This window comes from Phyllobates terribilis, unplaced genomic scaffold (assembly GCF_046119375.1).
Source record: "Phyllobates terribilis strain yellow unplaced genomic scaffold, ASM4611937v1 Scaffold_11__3_contigs__length_659146591, whole genome shotgun sequence".
Classification (NCBI taxonomy): Eukaryota; Metazoa; Chordata; class Amphibia; order Anura; family Dendrobatidae; genus Phyllobates; species Phyllobates terribilis.
The window spans coordinates 165,515,931-165,542,855 of record NW_027362771.1 but is presented as its reverse complement, the minus strand read 5'-3'; the positions used below and the strand labels follow the sequence as shown (position 1 = coordinate 165,542,855).

The following is a 26,925-nucleotide window of genomic DNA, read 5'->3' as shown; positions in this document are numbered from 1 at the left end:
TAACAGCAGCTCAGATTAGAGACCAGGTCAATGCCACACAGAGTTCTAGCAGCAGACACATCTCTACAACAACTGTTAAGAGGAGACTTTGTGCAGCAGGCCTTCATGGTAAAATAGCTGCTAGGAAACCACTGCTAAGGACAGGCAGCAAGCAGAAGAGACTTGTTTGGGCTAAAGAACACAAGGAATGGACATTCGACCAGTGGAAATCTATGCTTTGGTCTGATGAGTCCAAATTTGAGGTCTTTGGTTCCAACCACCGTGTCTTTGTGCGACGCAGAAAAGGTGAACGGATGGACTCTACATGCCTGGTTCCCATCGTGAAGCATGGAGGAGGAGGTGTGATGGTGTGGGGGTGCTTTGCTGGTGACACTGTTGGGGATTTATTCAAAATTGAAGGCATACTGAACCAGCATGGCTACCACAGCATCTTGCAGCGGCATGCTATTCCATCCGGTTTGCGTTTAGTTGAACCATCATTTATTTTTCAACAGGACAATGACCCCAAACACACCTCCAGGCTGTGTAAGGGCTATTTGACCAAGAAGGAGAGTGATGGGGTGCTACGCCAGATGACCTGGCCTCCACAGTCACCAGACCTGAACCCAATCGAGATGGTTTGGGGTGAGCTGGACCGCAGAGTGAAGGCAAAAGGGCCAACAAGTGCTAAGCATCTCTGGGAACTCCTTCAAGATTGTTGGAAGACCATTTCCGATGACTACCTCTTGAAGCTCATAAAGAGAATGCCAAGAGTGTGCAAAGCAGTCATCAAAGCAAAAGGTGGCTACTTTGAAGAACCTAGAATATAAGACATATTTTCAGTTGTTTCACAATTTTTTGTTAAGTAAATTCCACATGTGTTAATTCATAGTTTTGATGCCTTCAGTGTGAATGTACAATTTTCATAGTCATGAAAATACAGAAAAATCTTTAAATGAGAAGGTGTGTCCAAACTTTTGGTCTGTACTGTATACTGACAGACCATATAACACTTAGATTGCACACAGGTGGACTTCCTTTCTCTAGGCATGTGACTTTTGAAGGTAATTGCTTGCACCAGAATTTATTAGGAGCTTCATAGCAAAAGAGGTGAATACATATTCACATGCCAAGTTTTAGTTATTTGATCCCATGAATTTAATTTATGGCTATATTTTTCTCACTTCACTTCACCAACTTACACTATTTAATGCTGATCCATCACACAGAAATCGGATTACAAAAATATTGAAACACAGGTTGTAATGTAACAAAATAGGTAAAAAGCCAAAGGGTGTGGCAATGAGGTGGAAGCAAGGTTATTGTAGATTGTAGGAATTTCTGAAAAGTTGGGTTTTCAGGTTACGTCTGAAGCCTTTTAGCATGGAAGACAATCTGATGTGGTGAAGTAGCAAGTTTCAAGTATAGGGAATTCATAAAAAAAGTATTGGAGATGATTTTGTGAGAAGCAAATAGGAGGAGACAGGAGAACAAAAAAGCAGATCTTGTGAGGACTGGACATTACGTGTCTGAAGCTATTAATGGAGATTAGGTCAGAGATGTATGGAGTGGACAAGTTATAGACAGTCTTGAATATCATTGATAATATTTGATATTGAATTCTGTGGAACATGAGAAGCCAGAGAAGAGCTTAGCAGTAGCAAGAGACACAGTAGTGAGGGGAGAGATAAACTAACCGGGTGGCAAAGTTAAGGATGGATTGGAGGTGGTGCAAGAGTTACTTATGGAAGGTCAGAGAAGGCTGTTGCAGTACCCTTTTGGGAGAGATGATGAGGACATTCAGTAGCCTTCACCCGGGATAAACATGATTACTGTTTGGATGTGTTGTTTGAAGGACAGCATATGGACTTGGAAATAGACTTGGAAAACCAAAGAAATGGACTTGTGAGACCGTCAACTGCCACATAGATGAAAATAACATAGAAGATTTGTGGTATGTAGTAAAGTTACTTACTGGATGTTTAGTACAATCTAGGAGCTTTTCAAACCATTGCGTTAATCTCTATTGATAGTGCGCCATGCTTAACTCAATTAACCCTACTAAATCCTTCTAGGAGGTTAGTTGATTTACGTTTCGAGATGAGTAGTGATGAGCGAGCATGCTCGTTACTCGAGATTTACGTGCATGCTCGGGTGTTTCCCGAGTATCTTCAGCGTGCTCGAGTGTTATGTTTCAGTCACGCTGTGCTCAGGCATTCCTCATATGTATTAAAGCTGTCAAACAGTCGCAAATCATGCACACGTCATGACTCAAACACATCACCGAGCACGCTGAAGATACTCGGTGAGCACCCGAGCATACTCGCCGAAAGGGTTAATAGAACATACTCGCTCATCACTAGAGATGAGTAATCAGAGCACTACTCAAAGGGGAATATTCTTAACAAAGTAAAAACATTTCAGTAAATTGGCTTGGAGAAAGAAATGTGTTATGTATCTCTGTCCTGCATTTCATTGACTAGAGAAGTATTACAGCACGTTTATCTCTTTTCATTTAATTGGATTAAATTACAGGAGCGTATTGCACATAAGGCTTCTGAATTAAGTATCTTGGTGCATTCATAAAACATGAAGTTGCAGAAATCTACTGCACTCTCCATAAGAAATCCAGAGGTGGAAGGAGAGGTATGCTAAACAGACTGTCACTGCAGCAATGAGAGTTCAGGGGAGCTTTTATTGATTTTAAAAAATATTCTGTTTTTAGTTTTTGTAACAATCAGGTTTACCCTATAAAGTTAAAAACTCCAATGATGAAAGTGAAAAGGGGAAAGCGGGAACAGTTACATTATTGTCCACCCAATTGATTTAATGCCAAACTCCAGTGGTGGAGCACATTATGAAATTAATGTCTACAGAGCTTACGCTGTAACTTCTAGTATTCATAGAGAAGGGTTGAACTCTATCAAAAACCTAGTTTTGTAGTGACAAGAGCTAGGTCCAGTAATATTCCACCCCCAATGTAGTGGTTTACGAGGGTGCATGAAGTTGAGATATGGGGAGGTGTTGATAGCGCCTTACATTGGAAAGCCATTTTACCTGTCTTAGTCGCTGTATGAGAAATGATTGGAAATGTGTTTTTTTTCACAAAACTCAAAAAAGGCTATCAACGTGTCTCACATTTATCAGAAGTGGTGTAATTTTAGCCATTTTTTTCGGTTAAAGCTAGAGTACTTTATTACCGTATATAGGTCACATATAGTATTTACACACAACTCTAGTTGCCTAATTTGATAAATCTATCACAAAAAAACATCACTGCCATTATTTTATACATGGGCTAAAATTACTCAATTATATCATAAAGATGCACCTTTCTTTCTTAAATAAAAATTGTGGGGAAGTTATATTTTACAAGGCTATCATTTTTATTTTGAGTTTATGAAAAGAGATGAAGATCCCAGTATTTTCATAGTTTTTGCCATATCTATAACTTCGATTATTTAAAAAAAAAAGTTGCCTAAAATGTCACAAAATCACTTTAGTAGGTGGGTAGATTAAAAAAAGCAATAAATTAATTCCAGACAGAAGTCTTCTAGGCAGTACCCATGATGATCTATAGAGCTGTTCATATGTCTGTGTTTTTTTTGTGGACTTTGTGTCCTCTAAAGAAACATGGAGAAATGTCTGTTTTTGATCCGAGCCATTGATCAAAATTACCTACACAAGTCTATAGGTCTCTGAAAATGACGGACACCAGACGGGTAGTATCAGTGTGCTATCCATGTACTGTCCATGATTAAAAGGGTTGTCTGGTCTTAGGCTACAAGTCTGCAGTCACTCTATGTGACCACAGATTTGTGAATCCTCACATTGCATTCAATGCGTTCTGTTAGGGTTTTCTGATGCCAGCGCTGGGAGCGAAAGTTATGTGACCGCAAGTAAGCGATTTGCAAACTTCCAGCCACACTCCTACTAGACTGTGTCCAGCCTCGCCCTATACACTTGCATTGAGTCATCTAGTTGGCATGTATGCAAATCACAAACTTGCGGTGATGCACCTGCAACTCCTGGCGCCGGTACTGGAGAATCACCACAACACGCAGCATGCGTTATTTGAGGATTCACAAGTCTGCAGTCACATAGAGTGACTGCAGACTTGTAGCTTAAGGCCGGACAACCCCTTTAACATTGTAATGAAGCTTTACAACTAGTGTTGAGCGATACCTTCCGATATCAGGAAATATCGTATCGGATTGGATCGGGCCGATACCCAAAAAGTATCGGATATCGCCGATTCCGATACCGGAAACCAATGCAAGTCAATGGGACACAAATATCGGAATGAAAATAAACCCTTTCTTTCCTTGTAGGTTAATTCTACATGAAGGAAAACAACTAAGAATAATGTAGAATGAGATGAAAAGCCGGCAATTCATCAGCGGCATACACCGGTACCCGACAATTTACAACAGAAAGAATAGAGCTTCACACATAGATTAGATAGATAGAAACATGTCAGTCACATATATATGAAGTACAGTGACAGTGTTGCTTACTGTACTTGTCATTTAGTGTAAAGGATTTATTAAAAAAAATATTAGTGTTTTCGTGCACCGTCTCTTTAAAAAAGCCGGCCGGCAATTCAGCAGCGGTACCCGACAATTTATAACAGACAGAATAGAGCTTCACACATAGATTAGATAGATAGAAACATGTCAGTCACATATATATGAAGTACAGTGACAGTGTTGCTTACTGTACTTGTCATTTAGTGTAAAGGATTTATTTAAAAAAATAATAGTGTTTTCATGCACCGTCTCTTTAAGAAAGCCGGCCGGCAATTCAGCATCTGTACCCGACAATTTATAACAGAAAGAATAGAGAATCACACATAGATTAGATAGATAGAAACATGTCAGTCACATATATATGAAGTACAGTGACAGTGTTGATTACTGTACTTGTCATTTAGTGTTAAAATAAAGGATTTATTTAAAAAAAAATTGGCGTGGGGTTCCCCTTAATTTTAGGCTCTAGCGGAGGTTAAGCAGACAGCTGGGGCAAATGTTTGAAGCCTGGGAAGGGGGTAATACCCACGGAGCTTCCCAGGCTACTAATATCAGCCCCCAGCTGAATACCTAGCCTTTACTAGCTATTAAAATGGGGGAACCCCCCCCAAAAAAATAACGTGGGGTCCCCCCTAATTTAATAGCTAGCACAGGCTAGGCAGACAGCTGGGGGCTGATATTAATAGCCCAGGAAGGGTGCCATGAATATTGGCCCCCTCCTAGGCTAGAAACACCAGCCGTCAGCCGCCCCAGAAATGGCGCATCCATAGGATGCGCCAATTCTGGCACTTAGCCTCGCTCTTCCACGCTGCCCTGGTGCGGTGGCAGGGGGTAATAGGGTTGGGGTTGATGTCAGCTTATAATGCCAGCTGACATCAAGCCCAGGTTAGTAATGGAGAGGCGTCTATAAGACACCCCCATTACTAACCCCATAGTCAAAGTTAAAAGAAAACACAAACACCCAGAATAAAGTCCTTTAATTGAAATAAAGACACAATTCTTTATTGTTCTAAATTAAACCATACTTACCATCACGCCCATTCCAGCTGAAGCCAACGATCTCCTGCAATAAAAGTAAAATAATAAAGCAACCTCATCCTTACCTTTCCATGGTTCCCACGACAGCTTCAGCTCTGCTACATCGAGATGACAGGCTGGACCGCAGCAGAATGCTGCCATCCAGCCTGTCATCCTGCAGACACTGAGAAGCGCAGGCATGCTTGCGCTCCTCAGTGTCTCTCTGTGACGTCATCCAGATGAGCCGAGTTCATGTCCAATGAACTCAGCTCACCTCATGCACGTCACTGACAGCGTGGGAAAATTCTCCTGCACTCAGCGCTTCAGCGTGAGAATTCTCCCACGCTGTCAGTGACATACATGAGGTGAGGTCATGTCCAATGAACTCAGCTCACCTCATGCACGTCACTGACAGCGTGGGAAAATTCTCACGCTGAAGTGCTGAGTGCAGGAGAATTTTCCCACGCTGTCAGTGACGTACATGAGGTGAGCTGAGTTCATTGGACATGACCTCGGCTCATCTGGATGCCGTCACAGCCAGACACTGAGGAGTGGAAGTATGCCTGCGCTTCTCAGTGTCTGCGGGATGACAGGATGGATGGCAGCGTTCTGCTGCGGTCCAGCCTGTCATCTCGATGTAGCAGAGCTGAAGCTGTCGTGGAAGCCATGGAAAGGTAAGGATGATGTTGCTTTATTATTTTACTTTTATTGCAGGAGATCGTTGGCTTCAGCTGGAATGGGCGTGATGGTAATTATGGTTTAATTTAGAACAATAAAGAATTGTGTGTTTATTTCAATTAAAGGACTTTTTTCTGGGTGTTTGTGTTTTTTTTAAATACTTTACTAGAAATTCATGGTGGTCATGTCTAATATTGGCGTGACCCCATGAATTTCGGGCTTAGGGCCAGCTGATAATGCCAAGCTGGCCTTAACCCCTTTATTACCCAGTGAGCCACCGCACCAGGGCCCTGGATGAGTTGGGTACAGCGCCAGAAGATGGCGCTTCTATGAACGCGCCATTTTCCGGGGCGGCTGCGGACTGCAATTTGCAGCGGGTGGGGCCCAGAAAGCTTGGGCCTCCCTGCGCTGCAGATTCCAGCCCCCAGCTGCCTAGTTGTACCTGGCTGGACACAAAAATAGGGCGAAGCTCCACGTTTTTTTTTTTAAATTCATGAAATTCATGGAATAATTAAGAAAAAAAGGGCTTCCCTATATTGTTGTGTCCAACCAGGTACAAATAGGCAGCTGGTGGTTGGGGGCAGCCCATTCCTGCCTGCTGTACCTGGCAGGACACAAATATAGTGCGAAGCCCCACGTCAATTTTTTTTTAATTATTTCATGAAATAATTTTTTTAAAAAAGGGCTTCCCTATATTGTTGTGTCCGGCCAGGTACAAATAGGCAGCTGGTGGTTGGGGGCAGCCTGTTCCTGCCTGCTGTACCTGGCTGGACACAAATATAGGGCGAAGCCCCACGTCAATTTTTTTTTAATTATTTCATGAAATAATTTTTTTAAAAAAGGGCTTCCCTATATTGTTGTGTCCGGCCAGGTACAAATAGGCAGCTGGTGGTTGGGGGCAGCCTGTTCCTGCCTGCTGTACCTGGCTGGACACAAATATAGGGCGAAGCCCCACGTCAATTTTTTTAAAAATAAATCCTTTATTTTAACACTAAATGACATTTGAGGAGTTAATAAAGATGCAGTCCCTAAATTATTATTTATTTTTTAATTAATTTTTCCCAAAACTTTTGACGTGGGCTTCGCCATATTTTTGTATGCCAGCCAGGTACAGCATCCAGCTTCTATGAACGCGCCATTTTCCGGGGTGGCTGCGGACTGCAATTTTCAGCGGGGGGGGGGGGGGGCAGAAAGCTTGGGCCTCCCTGCGCTGCAGATTCCATCCCCCAGCTGCCTAGTTGTACCTGGCTGGACACAAAAATAGGGAGAAGCTTCACGTATTTTTTTTTTTTAATTATTTCATGAAATTCATGAAATAATTAAGAAAAAAAGGGCTTCCCTATATTGTTGTGTCCAACCAGGTACAAATAGGCAGCTGGTGGTTGGGGGCAGCCCGTTCCTGCCTGCTGTTCCTGGCTGGACACAAATATAGTGCGAAGCCCCACGTCAATTTTTTTTAAATCATTTCAGGAAATTCATGAAATAATTAAAAAAAATTGATGTGGGGCTTCGCCCTATATTTGTGTCCAGTCAGGTACAGCAGGCAGGAACGGGCTGCCCCCAACCACCAGCTGCCTATTTGTACCTAGCCGGACACAACAATATAGGGAAGCCCTTTTTTTCTTAATTATTCCATGAATTTCATGAATTTAAAAAAAAAAAACGTGGAGCTTCGCCCTATTTTTGTGTCCAGCCAGGTACAACTAGGCAGCTGGGGGCTGGAATCTGCAGCGCAGGGAGGCCCAAGCTTTCTGGGCCCCACCCGCTGCAAATTGCAGTCCGCAGCCGCCCCGGAAAATGGCGCGTTCATAGAAGCGCCATCTTCTGGCGCTGTACCCAACTCATCCAGGGCCCTGGTGCGGTGGCTCACTGGGTAATAAAGGGGTTAAGGCCAGCTTGGCATTATCAGCTGGCCCTAAGCCCGAAATTCATGGGGTCACGCCAATATTAGACATGACCACCATGAATTTCTAGTAAAGTATTTAAAAAAAACACAAACACCCAGAAAAAAGTCCTTTAATTGAAATAAACACACAATTCTTTATTGTTCTAAATTAAACCATACTTACCATCACGCCCATTCCAGCTGAAGCCAACGATCTCCTGCAATAAAAGAAAAATAATAAAGCAACCTCATCCTTACCTTTCCATGGCTCCCACGACGGCTCCAGCTCTGCTACATCGAGATGACAGGCTGGACCGCAGCAGAACACTGCCATCCAGCCTGTCATCCCGCAGACACTGAGAAGCGCAGGCATACTTCCACTCCTCAGTGTCTGGCTGTGACGGCATCCAGATGAGCCGACAATGAACTCGGCTCATCTCATGTACGTCACTGACAGCGTGGGAGAATTCTCCTGCACTCAGCGCTTCAGCGTGAGAATTTTCCCACGCTGTCAGTGACGTGCATGAGGTGAGGTCATGTCCAATGAACTCAGCGCACCTCATGCACGTCACTGACAGCGTGGGAAAATTCTCACGCTGAAGCGCTGAGTGCAGGAGACTTTTCCCACGCTGTCAGTGACGTGCATGAGGTGAGCTGAGTTCATTGGACATGACCTCGGCTCATCTGGATGCCGTCACAGCGAGACACTGAGGAGCGCAAGCATGCCTGCGCTTCTCAGTGTCTGCGGGATGACAGGCTGGATGGCAGCGTTCTGCTGCGGTCCAGCCTGTCATCTCGATGTAGCAGAGCTGAAGCTGTCCTGGGAACCATGGAAAGGTAAGGATGAGGTTGCTTTATTATTTTACTTTTATTGCAGGAGATCGTTGGCTTCAGCTGGAATGGGCGTGACTGTAAGTATGGTTTAATTTAGAACAATAAAGAATTGTGTCTTTATTTCAATTAAAGGACTTTTTTCTGGGTGTTTGTGTTTTTTTTAAATACTTTACTAGAAATTCATGGTGGTCATGTCTAATATTGGCGTGACCCCATGAATTTCGGGCTTAGGGCCAGCTGATAATGCCAAGCTGGCCTTAACCCCTTTATTACCCAGTGAGCCACCGCACCAGGGCCCTGGATGAGTTGGGTACTGCGCCAGAAGATGGCGCTTCTATGAACGCGCCATTTTCCGGGGCGGCTGCGGACTGCAATTTGCAGCGGGTGGGGCCCAGAAAGCTTGGGCCTCCCTGCGCTGCGGATTCCAGCCCCCAGCTGCCTTGTTGTACCTGGCTGGACACAAAAATAGGGCGAAGCCCCACGTATTTTTTTTTTTAATTATTTCATGAAATTCATGGAATAATTAAGAAAAAAAGGGCTTCCCTATATTGTTGTGTCCGGCTAGGTACAAATAGGCAGCTGGTGGTTGGGGGCAGCCCGTTCCTGCCTGCTGTACCTGACTGGACACAAATATAGGGCGAAGCCCCACATAATTTTTTTTTAATTATTTCATGAATTTCCTGAAATAATTAAAAAAAAATTGACGTGGGGCTTTGCACTATATTTGGGTCCAGCCAGGTACAGCAGGCAGAAACGGGCTGCCCCCAACCACCAGCTGCCTATTTGTACCTGGTTGGACACAACAATATAGGGAAGCCCTTTTTTTCTTAATTATTCCATGAATTTCATGAAATAATTTAAAAAAAAAAAACGTGGAGCTTCTCCCTATTTTTGTGTCCAGCCAGGTACAACTAGGCAGCTGGGGGATGGAATCTGCAGCGCAGGGAGGCCCAAGCTTTCTGCCCCCCGCTGAAAATTGCAGTCCGCAGCCGCCCCGGAAAATGGCGCGTTCATAGAAGCTGGATGCTGTACCTGGCTGGCATATAAAAATATGGCGAAGCCCACGTCAAAAGTTTTGGGAAAAATTAATTAAAAAATAAATAATAATTTAGGGACTGCATCTTTATTAACTCCTCAAATGTCATTTAGTGTTAAAATAATGGATTTATTTTAAAAATAAATGGCGTGGGATCCCCCATAATTTTAGTCTCTAGCGGAGGTTAAGCAGACGGCTGGGGCAGATGTTTGAAGCCTGGGAAGGGGGTAAAACCCACGGAGCTTCCCAGGCTACTAATATCAGCCCCCAGCTGAATACCTAGCCTTTACTAGCTATTAAAATGGGGGACCCCCCCCAAAAAAATGACGTGGGGTCCCCCCTATTTTAATAGCTAGCAAAGGCTAGGCAGACAGCTGGGGGCTGATATTAATAGCCCAGGAAGGGTGCCATGAATATTGGCCCCCTCCCAGGCTAGAAACACCAGTCGTCAGCCGCCCCAGAAATGGCGCATCCATAGGATGCGCCAACTCTGGCACTTAGCCTCGCTCTTCCACGCTGCCCTGGTGCGGTGGCAGGGGGTAATAGTGGTGGGGTTCATGTCAGCGCCAGCTGCCATGAAGCCCAGGTTAGTAATGATGGGCGTCTATAAGACACCCCCATTACTAACCTACAAAGTGTTAAAAAGCAAAAACACACTACACCCAGAAAAAAATAATTTATTTGAAATAAAACACACAATTTTATTTAATTCTTAGTTTACTAAAAATAATAGTTACCTGTCCACGTTCCTGCGCTGATCTCCCATGCACAGCTGTCACATCTGGAGATGGTGACAGCTGTGCATGGCTGCTGTAAGCTCACGCTGCCGGGAACACGTCCGCTCCCGGCAGCGGGAGCCACTGACTGAGGTCACCGGAGTGCATTCAGGCAGCGCAGCTCCGGAGACCTCCTTTACGGCACTGCTGTACCATGGGAATTTCTCACGATACAGCAGGGCCGTAAAGGAGCTAACCGGAGCAGCGCTGCCTGAACTCCGGTGAACCCTTACGGCCCCGTCATTCTAGCGGCGGCAGCGGTTCAGAGCGGTCACATTCTATGTGGCTGCTCTGAACTGGAGATCTTCGTGGGACACTCGTGGACTGCTACGGAGGGGTAAGGATAAGGTTGTGGTTTATTATTTTATATTTTATTACAGGAGATCGATGGCTTCGGGGAATTAGGTGTCTAGGTGAGTATAGGTGTAGTTTTTTATTTTTTACTTTATTTTAGGTGGCGATCGGCGGGGACAGGTAATGTATAAACTAATTTCTTTTAGGTAACCACTGGCCACCAATGACATGTATTTAACATTTATTGGGGACACAGTAGGGCAATTTAAATAGCAGGATCAGTCTGATGGGAACTACTGCTCCCATCGAGCTGATCCTGCTGGCAGGAGTGGACGGGGGACAGACATAGGCCGATGGGAGTAGTAGTGTCACATCGGCCTATGTCTGCCTGCACGCACACACCCGCACACACACCGCACACACCCGCACACATCGCACAGACACCGCACACACCCGCACACATCGCACAGACACTGCGCACACCCGCACAAACATCGCGCACACACCCCGCACACACACTAATCATGACGGTCTGATCGTCTGGGAGGTGAGGCTGACCTGTGCGGCCGTGGGAAAGTTCATGTGAGTTCATGCAGTCAAGCATGAACTCACATGAACCCTCTGAGGGCACCGCGGCTAATTCAAATGAACAGCTGATCGGCATCACCTGATACCTCAGCTGTTCATTTGAAATAACCGGCGGGAAAGCGCAGCACAGAACGGGAAAGCCGGCGGTGAAGTCTTTTCACTGCCGGCTTCCCCGCCCGGGTCCTTCACTCCCCGCTCCTTGGAGCTGCGCTCCCCGCCCGGTCCTAACTTACGATCGGGATGGGAGGTGGCGAGGGGAGCGGAGGATCGGGGTGGGAGGCTGCGGGGAAGCAGTATGGGGCTGTGTGATTGTTTAAAAGCCGGCGGCTTTATACCGCCCGCCGGCTTTTAAACAATCAGGAGAATTCTCCCCTGCTGGGATGGCATTCTGATGACAGGCTGGATCGCGCTGCCATCCAACTTGTCATCCTTCACAGACACTGCAGAGCGCAGGCATTATGGGAACTTCCAATTCCGGTATCCGATATTGTAAATGTATCGGAATTAAGCATCGGAATTCCGATACCGCGAATATCGGCCGATACCCGATATTACAGTATCGGAATGCTCAACACTATTTACAACTTATTTATTTTTTCATGTGAGAAAATCAGTGATAAAATATTGATAGTAAAAACATTGACCAAACACTGATGAAAATCAGTTTGAAAACACTGATGAATGTTGGACCATTTTTTTTCTACCAGATGAATCACTAACGTCTGAATGAGGCCTAAAAATCTACCAAATTTATCAGTCATCTTGTGGTACTTTGTTAAATTAAGCTCCAATAACGACAAAGCAGCCAGAAACAAGACTGACTTCACTGATTCCTCTCATGATAACTTCTTTTGATTTTGCTTCAAAAATATGTTTCAGTCCTGTCCAAGCAGTAATCCATAGCCAGTTTTCACTCTGAAGATTAGACATTATTTTGCAGTAAGTGCACTAATAAAGGCATTTTTGAAACCAAGAAACAATGAAAAGATGCACTATTTCTGTAGAAAAAATGATAGCTAAGTAGTAAGAAACCTCATCTTGTCCAAAACACTCAGTTATTTACCTCGAGCTCAGGTTCTACAACTATGGTTGGATGGAAAGAAAGAAATTTACGCTTGTATGAAGCACGGCTATAATCAAACAATGGATAGACCACCCAAGGGAACAAGTCAGTGCAAATATGGAAGCTGCCATCTCTCTGGAAACAAAAGCAGGCAGCTTCTCATCTGTCAGCTACTGCTGTGCAATATTTCCCACTACGTCGTTTCAATGACAGCAAAATAATATAAAACATGCACAAATACATAGCGGATCCACAAATGAGACCGTAAGTGGCATCATTTTAATTACCAGGTACCTTATACAATTTGCACGTAATGGATTTGCGTCATCATGAGATCTATCAGGTATATTCTGTAGCCATCTTATTTTTGCAGTTATCATTTTATATATCCTATAAGGATCACAATATTGTTAGCTGTTGCTGTAACGTTCAGCCACTACAGAAGAGGCAAAAAGAACCTCTTGGAAATTGTAAGGCTAATTAGAGAGGGAATTTATAGAAAGTGTCATCATCCTCTAAAGCCAGGTGTTCAGAGTATTGCAGAAGCACCAGGAGTAAAAGCAGCTCATACAGTAAGGCTTATCGTTTCACCTTGATTATAGAACAGTATAATGAGAATAAATGAAGATTCGAGTCTTAAGGTAAGAACGTCTAGTTTTTCCAATAGTAATTGTCAGAAACTTTTATATTTTTGGTGAATCTCTAAAAAAAAACTGTTGGCAGTCAGCAATAGCAGGGTGTGTCGGGCATGGTAACATGGCAGTCATGTCTATCTAATTTCTCTGAATAGGAATTATTATTTCTTCTTCCCAAGGTTGTGTTGTTTCCTATTGTTTCTATTCTATTGTTTATTCTCAAAGTTAGCATTGCCCTTTTACTTGTCAGATATACGAATTCTATCTGGTACTTTTCATGTGAATGACTAATAACCCCTTGTTCTCTTCTTACGTTGATTTCTGAAAGTCTCCGTTGTAAAAGATTTCACCACATGTATTTATTACAAATTTTTATTTCATAGTCTCATTAACAGAAGATTGATATCCATTGGTAAAAGTAGTAAATTCAAATGGTGTTTTCCAGTGTCAAATGTTGGACATTTAATTTAATGAACATGGAAATAGCTCATACCTGTATATCTATCTATGTGTACTACAAAAAACTAAATCTGACCAATGATTCAAATGTAAACAGGTGTAAGCTTCTGTGTCAAACATGTGCAGCAGCACACTGTAAGCGCTGAGGTACATGAAAACATTTAATATATTAATATTAAACCGTATTACTGCTATATAGACTAAACTTAAATAATTGTGGTACTAAGCACAAAAATTAGCCAAATTGCGTGTGCCCATTAGCCACAACAAGGAGTATCCCATATATAGGAACCTACACGATCAAATTTAAGAATAGACACACACTGAAAAAACGTAGATCAACAATGGTGTGGATAAATCCAGTCGGTGGCATAAGATCCAATAATTGAAAATTAGCACAAGGACAATAGAATGGCAGACCATTCGGATGAAAAGCTTTGAAGATAGTAGAAGAAAGACCAAACCTGAGGTCCAAAATTTAATCTAAAACTACCATAGGAGCTAGAATATATAAAAAAAATCCCCGACGAAGAACCGTTGTCCAAGACGCGTGTCGGGGTGTGCATCTCACAGTTGCAAACCAGACCGGCAAATACTTGGCGTGATCACCTTCAGCACAGGTTACATCATATGTTACCACATCTGACTCTTATGCCATCTATATTCGTATGCATTGTTAATGTACCATGCCTACATGTGGTCTTTTTTTGACATACTACCTGTCAGCATGTTGGTTTTCCCTCATTCTCCTAGTTTTTTTGGGGGTTCCCTATTAAAAGTGATTCTGACTGTATATTGTATACACACACTAGGTTGCTGGCATGTTGTAACCATTTCTACCATCATTCCACATACCCCTTCTCTGCACTTTCTATGTGTGATGGACTTTATCTTCCATAGGGTTTGATATACAATTTATTGGGTCCAGCACATACACTACCGTTCAAAAGTTTGGGGTCATTTTGAAATTTCATTATTTTTGAAAGAAAAGCAAATTTTTTTTCAATGAAGCTAAAATTAAATGAATCAGAAATACACTCTATACATTGTTAATGTGGTAAATGACATACAGTGGTGGCCAAAAGTATTGGCACCCCTGCAATTCTGTCAGATAATATTCAGTTTCTTCCTGAAAATGATTGCAATCACAAATTCTTTGGTATTATTATCTTCATTTAATTTGTCTTCAATGAAAAAACACAAAAAGAATTGTCCCAAAGCCAAATTGGATACAATTCCACACCAAACCTAAAAAAGGGGGTGGACAAAAGTATTGGCACTGTTTGAAAAATCATGTGATGCTTCTCTAATTCGTGTAATTAACAGCACCTGTAACTTGCCTGTGGCAAGTAAGAGGTGTTGGCAATAACTAAATCACACTTGCAGCCAGTTAACATGGATTAAAGTTGACTCTACCTCTGTCCTGTGTCCTTGTGTGTACCACATTGAGCATGGAGAAAAGAAAGAAGACCAAAGAACTGTCTGAGGACTTGAGAAACCAAATTGTGAGGAAGCATGAGCAATTTCAAGGCTACAAGTCCATCTCCAAAGACCTGAATGTTCCTGTGTCTTCCGTGCGCAGTGCCATCAAGAAGTTTAAAGCCCATGGCACTATGGCTAACCTCCCTAGATGTGGATGGAAAAGAAAAATTGACGAGAGATTTCAATGCAAGATTGTGTGGATGGTGGATAAAGAACCTCGACTAACATCCCAACAAGTTCAAGCTGCCCTGCAGTCCGAGGGTACAACAGTGTCAACCCGTACTATCCGCTTCTTACCCCGAGACATAAAAAAGCCAGGCTGGAGTTTGCCAAAATTTACCTGAGAAAGCCTAAAACGTTTTGGAAGAATGTTCTCTGGTCAGATGAGACAAAAGTAGAGCTTTTTTGGCAAAAAGCATCAACATAGAGTGTACAGGAAAAAAAAAGAGGCATTCAAAGAAAAGAACACGGTCCCTGCAGTCAAACATGGCGGAGGTTCCCTGATGTTTTGGGGTTGCTTTGCTGCCTGTGGCACTGGACTGCTTGACCGTGTGCATGGCATTATGAAGTCTGAAGACTACCAACAAATTTTGCAGCATAATGTAGGGCCCAGTGTGAGAAAGTTGGGACTCCCTCAGAGGTCATGGGTCTTCCAGCAGGACAATGACCCAAAACACACTTCCAAAAGCACTATAACATGGTTTGAGAGAAAGCACTGGAGACTTCTAAGGTGGCCAGCAATGAGTCCAGACCTGAATCCCATAGAACACCTGTAGAGAGATCTCAAAATGGCAGTTTGGAGAAGGCACCCTTCAAATATCAGGAACCTGGAGCAGTTTGCCAAAGTAGAATGGTCTACAATTCCAGCAGAGCATTGTAAGAAACGCATTGATGGTTACCGGAAGCGGTTGTTCGCAGTTATTTTGGCTAAAGGTTGTGCAACCAAGTATTAGGCTGAGGGTGCCAATACTTTTGTCTGGCCCATTTTTGGAGTTTTGTGTGAAATGATCAATGATTCGATTTTTGCTTCATTCTCTTTTGTGTTTTTTCCTTGCAAGCAAATTAAATGAAGATAATAATACCAAAGAATTTGTGATTGCAATCATTTTCAGGAAGAAACTGAGTATTATCTGACAGAATTGCAGGGGTGCCAATACTTTTGGCCACCACTGTAGGTGTATAGAGGCTCATTTCCAACAACCACCACTCCAGTGTTTTAATGGTACATTGTGTTTGCTAACTGTGTAAGAAGGCTAATGGATGTTTAGAAAACCCTAGAAATTCCTTGCACAAGTATGTTAGCCCAGCTGAAAACGGTTTAACTGATTTGAGAAGCTATAAAATTGACCTTCCTTTGAGCTAGTTGAGAATCTGGAGCATTACATTTGTTTGTTCTATGGAACTCTCAAAATGGCCAGAAAAAGAGAACTTTCATGTGAAACTCGACAGTCTATTCTTGTTCTTAGAAATGAAGGCTATTCCATGCGAGAACTTGCCAAGAAACTGAAGATTTCCTACAACGCTGTGTACTACTCCCTTCAGAGGAGAGCACAAACAGGCTCAAACCAGAGTAGAAAAAGAAGTGGGAGGCCTCGCTGCACAACTGAGCAACACGATAAGTACATTAGAGTCTCTAGTTTGAGAAATCGACGCCTCACAGCTCCTCAACTGGCAGCTTCATTAAATAGTACACGCAAAACGCCAGTGTCAACGTCTACAGTGAAGAGGCGACTCCGGGATGCTGGCCTTCAGGGCAAAGTGGCAAAGAAAAAGCCATATCTGAGACTGGCTAATAAAAGGAAAAGATTAATATGGGCAGACATTGGACAGAGGAAGATTGGAAAAAAGTTTTATGGACAGATGAATCAAACCTTGAGGTGTTTGGATCACACAGAAGAACATTTGTGAGATGCAGAACAACTGAAAAGATGCTGGAAGAGTGCCTGACGCCATCTGTCAAGCATGGTGGAGGTAATGTGATGGTCTAGGGTCGCTTTGGTGCTGGTAAAGTGGGAGATTTGTACGAGGTAAATGGGATTTTGAATAAGGAAGGCTATCAGTCTATTTTGCAACGCAATGCCATACCTTGTGGACAGCGCTTGATTGGAGCCAACTTAATCCTACAACAGGACAATGACACAAAGCACACCTCCAAATTATGCATGAACTATTTAGGGAAGAAGCAGGCAGCTGGTATTCTATCTGTAATGGAGTGGCCAGCACAGTCACCAGATCTCAACCCCATTGAGCTGTTGTGGGAACAGCTTGACCGTATGGTACGCAAAAAGTGCCCATCAAGCATATCCAACTTGTGGGAGGGGCTTCAGGAAGCATGGGGGGAAATTTCTCAAGATTACCTCAGCAAATTAACAGCTAGAATGCCAAAGGTCTGCAATGCTGTAATAGCCCAAAAGGGAGCATTCTTTGACGAAAGCAAAGTTTGAAGGAGAAAATTATTCTTTCTAATAAAAATCATTATTTCTAACCTTGTCAATGTCTGGACTATATTTTCTAATCATTTTGCAACTCATTTGATAAATAAAATCATAAGTTTTCATGGAAAACACAAAATTGTCTGGGTGACCCCAAACTTTTGAACGGTAGTGTACATATTTGTATTTCATTTGGGGTTGCCTTATGTGATTTGTCTTAGTTTGTATTTTTGCCTGTCTCAATTGGTTCTGTTATTTTGCATTTTGGATTGTATTGTATTTTGCTATACTATGTGTGAGCACTTCCTTGTTTGTAGCACCACTTCAACCTACTATCAAATTTAAACTTATCTCTCCTAGATCAAGGATGCAAGAGAAAAACAGACTAGCATCTCCTATCGGTAGGGAGGTGCTGGTCAATTTTCTTTTTGTAATATATATTTGATGGTAGTGACTGCTTCTACATTTGGCTGAGTTCTCCTTCCATCTGTCTAAAGGTTCATTTAGATGTCGGTGCAAATCGATCCGAGAACGGAATGTAATGCACGGACTAGCAGCGGCTCTTCTAACCTGAGCGGGAAAGCCTCATAGAAATACATGAAGCTGTCACTCTTGGTTCGGGAGAACCGCAGCCAGTCCCTGCATTGCGGTCCGATCTCGGACCGATGTGCACGGAAATCTAAATGAACCTTAAGGCTGTTTTTAATTAGAGTTGGATATTACCCAATGGTCTTGACCAAGGAGAGAAACGTTTAAATTTGATAGTTTAGTTTACCATGCACTTTTTTGCCTTGTCATGGCAGATGGGCTCACACAAATTGCCCATTTTGAGTGCTACGTGCCTCAATTGTGTAAGTGTAGTCTAGATAGCAGTAATTCAGTTCAAAATTAATATATTCAATGTTCTCAAATACCATAGTGCAGTCAGTGTGCTGCTGCGTTTATTTGTTTACATCTATCTATATACTGTATATCTTAGAGCCTAGGAATTTAGGCACCTAATTATTCAATAGAAACCCAATAGGTACACAGATGTTATTTCTTTACTAATTTCTTTAGGGGTCAGTGCACATGATGCTCATTTGATGGGCATTTTCCACTCGAATTTCCGCAGCATAATACAATTAAAATAAAGTGGATGTGGTATTAAAAATCTTATTCACACATCCTGAAAATGTTCTGCAAAAAATGTACCTGCTTTGTGGATTTTAAATTTCACAGTATGTCCTTTCTTTCTGTTGACTTTCATTGCAGATTTCACCCTTTGCAATTCATAGGGTGAAATCCATATCAAATCCCTGTGAATATTCATGTGTGCATTTACCCTGAAATATTTGAATAAATACAGCTTTAAGCTATGTTTACACATTATGTTTTTTCCAGCGTTTTTTGCTGCACATTTTTATGCAAATTTTCAGCTGCCTTTTGCAGTACCAGCAAAGTCTATGAGATTCCAGAATTCTTAGTTCACACATCATGTTTTTTTTTGTTCAGGATTTTGTGCCTTGCGTATTTGGAAAATAGAGCATGTCACTTCTTTCAGCGTTTTTTTTCACCCATAGGAAGTAATGGGTGGTGAATAGTGTTGAGCGATACCTTCCGATATCAGGAAATATCGGATCGGATTGGATCGGGCCGATACCCAAAAAGTATCGGATATCGCCGATTCCGATGCCGGAAACCAATGCAAGTCAATGGGACATAAATATCGGAATGAAAATAAACCCTTTCTTTCCTTGTAGGTTAATTCTGCATGAAGGAAAACAACTAACAATAATGTAGAATGTATTGGGGGGGGTGGTTGCCCAAATCAATGGGAACAGTGCTCACAGTGAAACATGAAAAGCCGGCAATTCAGCAGCGGCATACACCGGTACCCGACAATTTAGAACAGAAAGAATAGAGCTTCACACATAGATTAGATAGATAGAAACATGTCAGTCACATATATATGAAGTACAGTGACAGTGTAGCTTACTGTACTTGTCATTTAGTGTAAAGGATTTATTTAAAAAAATATTAGTGTTTTCATGCACCGTCTCTTTAAAAAAGGCGGCCGGCAATTCAGCATCTGTACCCGACAATTTATAACAGAAAGAATAGAGCATCACACATAGATTAGATAGATAGAAACATGTCAGTCACATATATAAGAAGTACAGTGATAGTGTTGATTACTGTACTTGTCATTTAGTGTTAAAATAAAGGATTTATTAAAAAAAAAATTGGCACTCCCCGTAATTTTAGGCTCTAGCGGAGGTTAAGCAGATGGCTGGGGCAGATGTTTGAAGCCTGGGAAGGGGGTAATACCCACGGAGCTTCCCAGGCTACTAATATCAGCCCCCAGGTGAATACCTAGCCTTTACTAGCTATTAAAATGGGAGACCCCCCCAAAAAAATGACGTGGGGTCCCCCCTATTTTAATAGCTAGCAAAGGCTAGGCAGACAGCTGGGGGCTGATATTAATAGCCCAGGAAGGGTGCCATGAATATTGGCCCCCTCCCAGGCTAGAAACACCAGCTGTCAGCCGCCCCAGAAATGGCGCATCCATAGGATGCGCCAATTCTGGCACTTAGCCTCGCTCTTCCACGCTGCCCTGGTGCGGTGGCAGGGGATAATAGTGGTGTGGTTCATGTCAGCGCCAGCTGCCATGAAGCCCAGGTTAGTAATGATGGGCGTCTATAAGACACCCCCATTACTAACCTACAAAGTGTTAAAAAGAAAAAACACACACTACACCCAGAAAAAAATAATTTATTTGAAATAAAACACACCATTTTATTTAATTCTTAGTTTACTAAAAAAAAATAGTTACCTGTCCACGTTCCTGCGCTGATCTCTCATGCACAGCTGTCACATCAGGAGATGGTGACAGCTGTGCATGGCTGCTGTAAGCTCACACTGCCGGGAACACGTCCGCTCCCGGCAGCGTGAGCCCTGACTGAGGTCACCGGACTGCATTCAATGCATGACTGCAATGCATGACTGCATTCAGTCAGCGCAGCTCCGGAGACCTCCTTTACTGCACTGCTGTACCGTGGGAATTTCTCACGGTACAGCAGAGCCGTAAAGGAGCTAACCGGAGCAGCGCTGCCTGAACTCCGGCGAACCCGCTTATGCAATGACGGGGCTGCTTTACGGCCCCGGCATTCTAGCGGCGGCAGCGGTTCAGAGCGGTCACATTCTATGTGGCTGCTCTAAACTGGAGATCTTCGTGGGACACTCGTGGACTACTACGGAGGGGTAAGGATAAGGTTGTGGTTTATTATTTTATATTTTATTACAGGAGATCGATGGCTTCGGGGAATTAGGTGTCTAGGTGAGTATAGGTGTAGTTTTTTATTTTTTACTTTATTTTAGGTGGCGATCGGCGGGGACAGGTAATGTATGAACTAATTTATTTTAGGTAACCACTGGCCACCAATGACATGTACAGTACAGACCAAAAGTTTGGACACACCTTCTCATTTAAAGATTTTTCTGTATTTTCTTGACTATGAAAATTGTACATTCACACTGACGGCATCAAAACTATGAATTAACACGTGGCATTATATACTTAACAAAAAAGTGTGAAACAACTGAAAATATGTCTTATATTCTAGGTTCTACAAAGTAGCCACCTTTTGCTTTGATGACGGCTTTGCACACTCTTGGCATTCTCTTGATGAGCTTCAAGAGGTAGTCACCGGAAATGGTCTTCCAATAATTTTGAAGGAGTTCCCAGAGATGCTTAGCACTTGTTTGCCCTTTTGCCTTCACTCTGTGGTCCAGCTCACCCCAAACCATCTTGATTGGGTTCAGGTCTGGTGACTGTGGAGGCCAGGTCATCTGGCGTTTCACGCCATCACTCTCCTTCATGGTCAAATAGCCCTTACACAGCCTGGAGGTGTGTTTGGGGTCAATATCCTTTTGAAAAATAAATGATGGTCCAACTAAACGCAAACCGGATGGAATAGCATGCCGCTGCAAGATGCTGTGGTAGCCATGCTGGTTCAGTATGCCTTCAATTTTGAATAAATCCCCAACAGAGTCACAAGCAAAGCACCCCCACACCATCACATTTCCTCCTCCATGCTTCACACTGGGAACCAGGCATGTAGAGCCCATCCGTTCAGCTCTTCTGCGTCGCACAAAGACACGGTGGTTGGAACCAAAGATCTCAAATTTGGACTCATCAGACCAAAGCACAGATTTCCACTGGTCTAATGTCCATTCCTTGTGTTCTTTAGCCCAAACAAGTCTATTCTGCTTGTTGCCTGTCCTTAGCAAGGGTTTCCTAGCAGCTATTTTACCATGAAGGCGTGCTGCACAAAGTCTCCTCTTAACAGTTGTTGAAGAGATATGTCTGCTGCTAGAACTCTGTGTGGCATTGACCTGGTCTCTAATCTGAGCTGCTGTTAACCTGCGATTTCTGAGGCTGGTGATTCGGATAAACTTATCCTCAGAAGCAGAGGTGACTCTTGGTCTTCGTTTCCTAGGGCGGTCCTCATGTGAGCCAGTTTCTTTGTAGCGCTTGATGGTTTTTGCATCTGCACTTGGGGACACTTTCAAAGTTTTCACAATTTTTCGCACTGACTGACCTTCATTTCTTAAAGTAATGATGGCCACTCGTTTTTCTTTACTTAGCTGCTTTTTTCTTGCCATAATACAAATTCTAACAGTCTATTCAGTAGGGCTATCAGCTGTGTATCCACCAGACTTCGGCACAACACAACTGATGGTCCCAACCCCATTTATAAGGCAAGAAATCCCACTTATTAAACCTAACAGGGCACACCTGTGAAGTGAAAACCATTTCCGGTGACTACCTCTTGAAGCTCATCAAGAGAATGCCAAGAGTGTGCAAAGCAGTCATCAAAGCAAAAGGTGGCTACTTTGAAGAACCTAGAATATAAGACATATTTTCAGTTGTTTCACACTTTTTTGTTAAGTATATAATTCCACATGTGTTAATTTATAGTTTTGATGCCTTCAGTGTGAATGTACAATTTTCATAGTCAAAAAAATACAGAAAAATCTTTTAATGAGAAGGTGTGTCCAAACTTTTGGTCTGTACTGTATTTAAAATTTATTGGGGACCAAAAACAAATATATATGGGGGCCTAAAAGAATAAAAGATGTATAGGGGCAAAAATAACACATGGGGCAGTTTAAATAGCAGGATCAGGCTGATGGGAACTACTGCTCCCATCAAGCTGATCCTGCTGGCACGAGTGGACGGGGGACAGACATAGGTCGATGGGAGTAGTAGTGTCACATCGGCCTATGTCTGCCTGCACGCAGACACCCGCAGACATCCCGCACACATCGCGCACACCCGCAGACATCGCACAGACACCACACAGACACCGCGCACACCCGCACACACCCGCTGACATCGCACAGACACCCCGCACACATCGCACAGACACCCCGCACACACTCGCAGACATCGCACAGACTAATCAAGACGGGTCTGATGGTCTGGGAGGTGAGGCTGACCTGTGCGACCGTGGGAAAGTTCATGTGAGTTCATGCATTCAAGCATGAACTCACATGAACCCTCTGAGGGCACCGCGGCTACTTCAAATGAACAGCTGATCGGCATCACCTGATACCTCAGCTGTTCATTTGAAATAACCAGCGGGAAAGCGCAGCACAGAACGGGAAAGCCGGCGGTGAAGTCTTTTCACTGCCGGCTTCCCCGCCCGGGTCCTTCGCTCCCCGCTCCTTGGTGCTGCGCTCCCCACCCGGTCCTAAGTTAAGATCAGGATGGGGGGAGCAGAGGATCGGGGTGGGAGGCTGCGGGGAAGCAGTATGGGGCTGTGTGATTGTTTAAAAGCCGGCGGCTTTTTACCGCCCGCCGGCTTTTAAACAATCAGGAGAATTCTCCCACGCTGGGATGGCATTCTGATGACAGGCTGGATAGCAGCTGAGCGCTGCCATCCAGCTTGTCATCCTTCAGAGACACTGCAGAGCGCAGGCATTATGGGAACTTCCGATTCCGGTATTCGATATTGTAAAAGTATCGGAATTAAGTATCGGAATTCCAATACCGCGAATATCGGCCGATACCCGATATTTCAGTATCGAAATGCTCAACACTTGTGGTGAAAAATACGCTGAAAAAACGCATCAAAATTTGTATCAGCGTTTTTTCAGCGTTTTTGATACCAAAATAGAATGAATTTCTTTCTTTCACAGAAATTGATGTACATGCATAAAAAGAGACAGAAAGACAGTGAAAAAAATGCATCAAAAATGCATAAAAAAAGCACCAAAACTGCAAGAAAAATCCTGAACAAAATGCCCTTGAAGATCAGGTTTTGCGGCAGATTTGTGATGCAAAAAAAACATGATGTGTGAACATAGCCTTACTCTTTAGTTTTCTCTTTAGATTCAGCATTCACAGAAGTCCTAGATATTACAATTAATAGTTTGTAAAATCAGGACCAAAATGTAGTAGTGTTTGCGCTACCTTACCCTTTATTACCAATACCATTGCACTCTTTGTAATTCTTGTGCCCTCAATATTTGCTTTTGTACATAATTCCTGGGAGTCTATACATGATGATGACGCTGAATGAGTGATGCCTAGTGATTATGATGATTATAACCAAGTCGTTCTGTTTCTTTTTCAGATGTTAAAAATGGATGTTAACAAGCTAAATACAACATTGCTTCGGAAGTTTCGCCAAGGAGTTGCTGCGGCTCTAGGCCTCATGCCACAACAAGTTCACATCAATCGCCTAAATGTAAGAGCAGTATACCTTAATTCAGGGGCGGACACTGACAGTTTGGGGCCCCTGTGCAAGAACTGTGTCTGGGCCGCCCTAATTTTTTATGACATAGCTACAGATGATACATACTGTCTGTGTGTATAATATATACCGTATATATATATATATATATATATATATATATATATTTTATTTACTACATAGCATCCTCTCTTTTTATGTATAGTGTTGTCTCATTATTACATAGTTATGTATAGTATCATCACTAACAAAGTGTATTATCATTATTTTTGTTATTCACAGCGATCTCTCTTTAATACATACCACACTGTATTGTTAGATATAAAATGAAATATACAATATAATATTATTACTATATAAGGGACTGCCCCATACATAAATAGAGAATATACTACATAATAAGGGATGGTGTTCTATATAATAAAAGAGGAAACTATGTGATTAAGGACGACACTATATGTAACTAGAACATACACTATGAACTAATGGACTGTGTGATGCATAATAAGGCTACATTCCTTTATATATGTGAAGTGTCTGTGTGCTGCCTGATTTTTTCTCGGAGAACATTTAGACCCAACGAGTATGTCCTATTCTGATTCTCAAAATCGGATCAGAAATAGACGTGTTCTGAGTCTCACAGATCTCATTCTCGGACCTGTGATTTTCATGGATATGTGAATGGATCTATGAAACTCGGAGTCCGTGTGCCAACCGATAAAATCTGGCAGCACATGGACATATCACACAATGTCTGAATGTAGCCTAAGGGAGGTTGTTCTACAAACTACAGAATTACTCCAAGTCACACAGTACAGATACAGAATAATACTTACATCCAGTGACCGCTGACGTCTTGTCTGATGAGTGCCGTTTTCTGCTGTTTCTTCTCCATCTGGTCAGACCTTCATGTCAACATCTCCCAGCCATGACTCGTCTTGTCAGACTGATCACTGCAGCCCTAAAAATAACAAGGTCACATATACAGTATTGTATCTCCTGAATAAAAAAAAACCCACACTGCGTCCCTGAGTACAAATATGTGCACCACCATTAATATACCATTAGCCACGCACCATTCAAAATATAAATGCATAAGCCAGCGCTGTGCCCCCCATTAACTATAATTTTCACTATCCAATAAATATACATTAATCAGTCACTGTTACTCAGCCCCAATTCATGTTAAGGCTATGTGCTGTACAAAAAAATAGATTTCAGCTCACCTGGGTCAGCCTGCTCGGCCCACTTCCTCATGAGGCACGGTGCTCGGATTGTAAAGATCCCCGTCTGGGAGACATTAGGCAGTGATGAACGGGTAGTTATCCAGCAACTCGTGAAATTGACTTAAAAAATAGCTTTTATTTTGAAAAAATTAAAAACATGAGACCATAGTGCAAATAAAAGCGTACAGAGGCTTACGCGTTTCGGATACGTAGATCCTTATTCATAGCATAATACAATGTTGAAATGGAAAAACTTTTAGGGCATATGGAGAAAGTAGCTGCCCACCGACATCACCTGTTCAGAAGCTCAATTACACATGAGTCCAGAGTCTCAGAAAACTCAGTTTTAACCCTAAATGAACTGACTGTTTCTATTTAAAAGGGAAAAAAAACAGTCAGTTCATTTAGGGTTAAACTGAGTTTTCTGAGACTCTGGACTCATGTGTAATTGAGCTTCTGAACAGGTGATGTCAGTGGGCGGCTACTTTCTCCATATGCCTTAAAAGTTTTTCCATTTCAACATTGTATTATGCTATGAATAAGGATCTACGTATCCGAAACGCATAAGCCTCTGTACGCTTTTATTTGCACTATGGTCTCATGTTTTTAATTTTTTCAAAATAAAGGCTATTTTTTAAGGCTATGTGCACATGTTGCATTTTTTCAGCATGGATTTGTTTCAGAAAATAAGCAACAAAAACACGTCATAAACGTGTATTTTACACACTGTTCTTCTTGCCAACACATACTGATTTGCAGAAGGATTTTCTGTTGCAAATCCTGAACGTGTGCACATAGCCTTAGTCCCTGTCCTCCTCCCCCCACAATTCATTATAAGTCCCTGATAGTGTCAAAATGAATTGGGAAGTGGTAGAAGCAGTAATCAGGGTCTTATAATGAATTGGTGGGTGTGGGAGGATTCGATCAGGTACTTGGCATCCTACTCCATTTCTTAATTCATTATAAGTCCCTGATAGCGTCTTCTCCCACCCCCAAATTCATTATAAATCCCCGTATAATGGGCTCCACCCCCTATTCATGATAAGTCTCTGACAGCATCCTTTCCCACCATTCAATTCATTATAAGACTCTGATAACATCTTTATGAATTGGGGGTGGGAGACTACTCTATCAGGGCCTTCTATTGAATTGGGGGTGAGGGAGGAATCTAATAAGCCTCTTGTCACCTTCCTCCCCCCACTGTTCACTATAAGCCTCTTGTCACCATCCCCTCCCCCATTGTTCACAATAAGCCTCTTGTCATTATCC

The 26,925-nt window shown here is 42.7% G+C and overlaps 1 protein-coding gene across 1 annotated transcript in view; it reads left to right on the top strand.

Annotated features, from left to right (window-relative positions):
* PTPRR (protein tyrosine phosphatase receptor type R) overlaps positions 1–26,925 on the top strand; it is a 315,415-nt gene that overhangs the window by 100,187 nt on the left and 188,303 nt on the right. Inside the window, exon 3 of the mRNA XM_073651783.1 lies at positions 24,311–24,424. Coding sequence (XP_073507884.1) covers positions 24,311–24,424 — 114 coding nt within the window. The remainder of the gene's footprint in view (positions 1–24,310; positions 24,425–26,925) is intronic.